The 1,874-nt window shown below is 39.7% G+C and overlaps 1 protein-coding gene across 1 annotated transcript; it reads left to right on the top strand.

Annotated features, from left to right (window-relative positions):
- Positions 1 to 321: 321 nt before the first annotated feature.
- On the top strand, positions 322 to 1,284 carry LOC121135444 (zinc finger and SCAN domain-containing protein 4-like; the record flags this gene model as incomplete). Its single annotated transcript, XM_040734224.1, has 1 exon — positions 322 to 1,284. A coding segment is annotated over one exon (963 nt), but the record flags the coding sequence as incomplete, so codon positions are not given.
- Between the last annotated feature and the right edge of the window lie 590 nt (positions 1,285 to 1,874).

A 1,874-nucleotide genomic window follows, 5' to 3' on the forward strand; every position in this document is an offset into this window, starting at 1 on the left:
AATCCTTGGAAGAATGACAAGTATTTCTTAATTGATATGATGTCAATTTTTTCAAATTGTACAATTCTCATCTGTTATCATCCAAAGCACTGATCATTTCAAGGAAATGTTGTAGACAGACAGAAGACATACCACATCTTATCTTTCCCCTGTGAAAAAAAACAACACTTGCAAATGCAGTGAGAATAGTTACTTTAGAGAACATTAATTGTGACTGTCAGGATAACACCATGAGGGGAGAGACTTGGAATCAGCTGAAGGGCAGGTTTTCTATGATCTCCGGAGTCAATGATTATTGTCATCTGGTACTTTTTTTTTCAGATTCACGTATCCATGCATGGAGAGGAAGGCCTCTTTCCGGGGCATATGACATTGAATGAAGTAATCAATATTCTGAAGGGAATGAAATCATCAACAACATCTGCAAGGACAGATTTGCCGATCCCCTTAAATATATTATCGCCAATACATGAGTGTCAGGAAGTTTCACAGAGGAGTGTTGTTGGGCAGAAACCCCTTCTTATGCCCACTTTCATGGACTGTGGATTTTCAACAGGACATAAAGACAGTGAAGATGGTTATAACAATCCGATGAACCTCAGTAAAGTAAATAGCAGGGAGAGGAGTCCTGGCATTGAGATGGATTCCATTTCCATGATCCAAACACATAGATGTCTCCAGACTGAGGAGAAAGATGTTTCTGATGTAATCCCTCAGGATTATAGAAGTTCAAATCAATTGACCTCCATGTACCATGGATTTTCTCAAAGGGAAGATTCGTTTGAAGTTGTCCCCAAGGAGGAAGTGCAACAAGACATTATGGTTCCTGCGGAGCAGCTACAATCAGAGATGATCACCAGGCCACAGCAGAATGAAGATTGCCAGAATTCTGAGAGAGACTACACATGTGAGAGTCACCAAGAGAGACACAACAGAGTCCCAAAGACATACCAGTGTGGGGAATGTCCCAGAACATTCAAATATCCCTCCAGTCTTTTATCCCACCAAAGAAGACACAAGAAGGAGAGAACCTTTGTCTGTAACACGTGTCATAAGGACTTCTATACTAAATCAGACCTAAACGTCCATTCAGTCATACACAAGGGAAAGAAACCTTTTGCATGCAATACATGTGGACAGTCATTTAGCCATACAACAAATCTGATTGCTCATGAGAGGATTCATACAGGAGAGAAGCCCTATACATGCTCCCTATGTAACCATAGCTTCCGCCAGTCATCCACATACCACCGGCATAGGAGGCTTTGCCATAAATCAGAATGAACAATGGACCATGCTCACCAGCGTTTAGCTCTGCTACAGGCTTAGTATGTTGTCTGCCACAGGAAGAAGCTTGCAGCCTCTACAAATCAAGAAACCATTAAAGTTGTGGCATGTGACTTCTGAATTGACCCATCTGTAGTCACATCTCATTGCCATTTGCCAGCATACCAGATGAGACTTTTTTTCATTTTTCTAACGTGTGTAAATCCAAATCTCTCTTTTGAATTTTGTCTAGCATATATTCAATAAATAAATGGAATTTGAATACAAATGTCTTGCTATTGTATTTTGCATTCGGTGTGTGTGTCTGTGTGTGTGTGTGTGTGTGTTTGTTTGCTTGTTTGTGTGTGTGTGTGTGTGATTTTCTGAAATTTTGTTTTTTTTTCTTAAATTCATATCAGGAAGTGATAACACAGGAGTTAGTATTCATTTACATTGGGAAATTGAAATCATCCACCAATATGTGTGTACTGACTGATATCAAACATTCTTCAGTCACCAGCATCTTTTGGGACAGGTGTCCATGACAGTGACCTGACATTCCATGTAAATTCTTCTACAAAAGTGTGGTTTCAAAACTAAGTCTTAGA

Source organism: Mesocricetus auratus, unplaced genomic scaffold, assembly GCF_017639785.1.
Source record: "Mesocricetus auratus isolate SY011 unplaced genomic scaffold, BCM_Maur_2.0 Super-Scaffold_100038, whole genome shotgun sequence".
Lineage (NCBI taxonomy): Eukaryota > Metazoa > Chordata > Mammalia > Rodentia > Cricetidae > Mesocricetus > Mesocricetus auratus.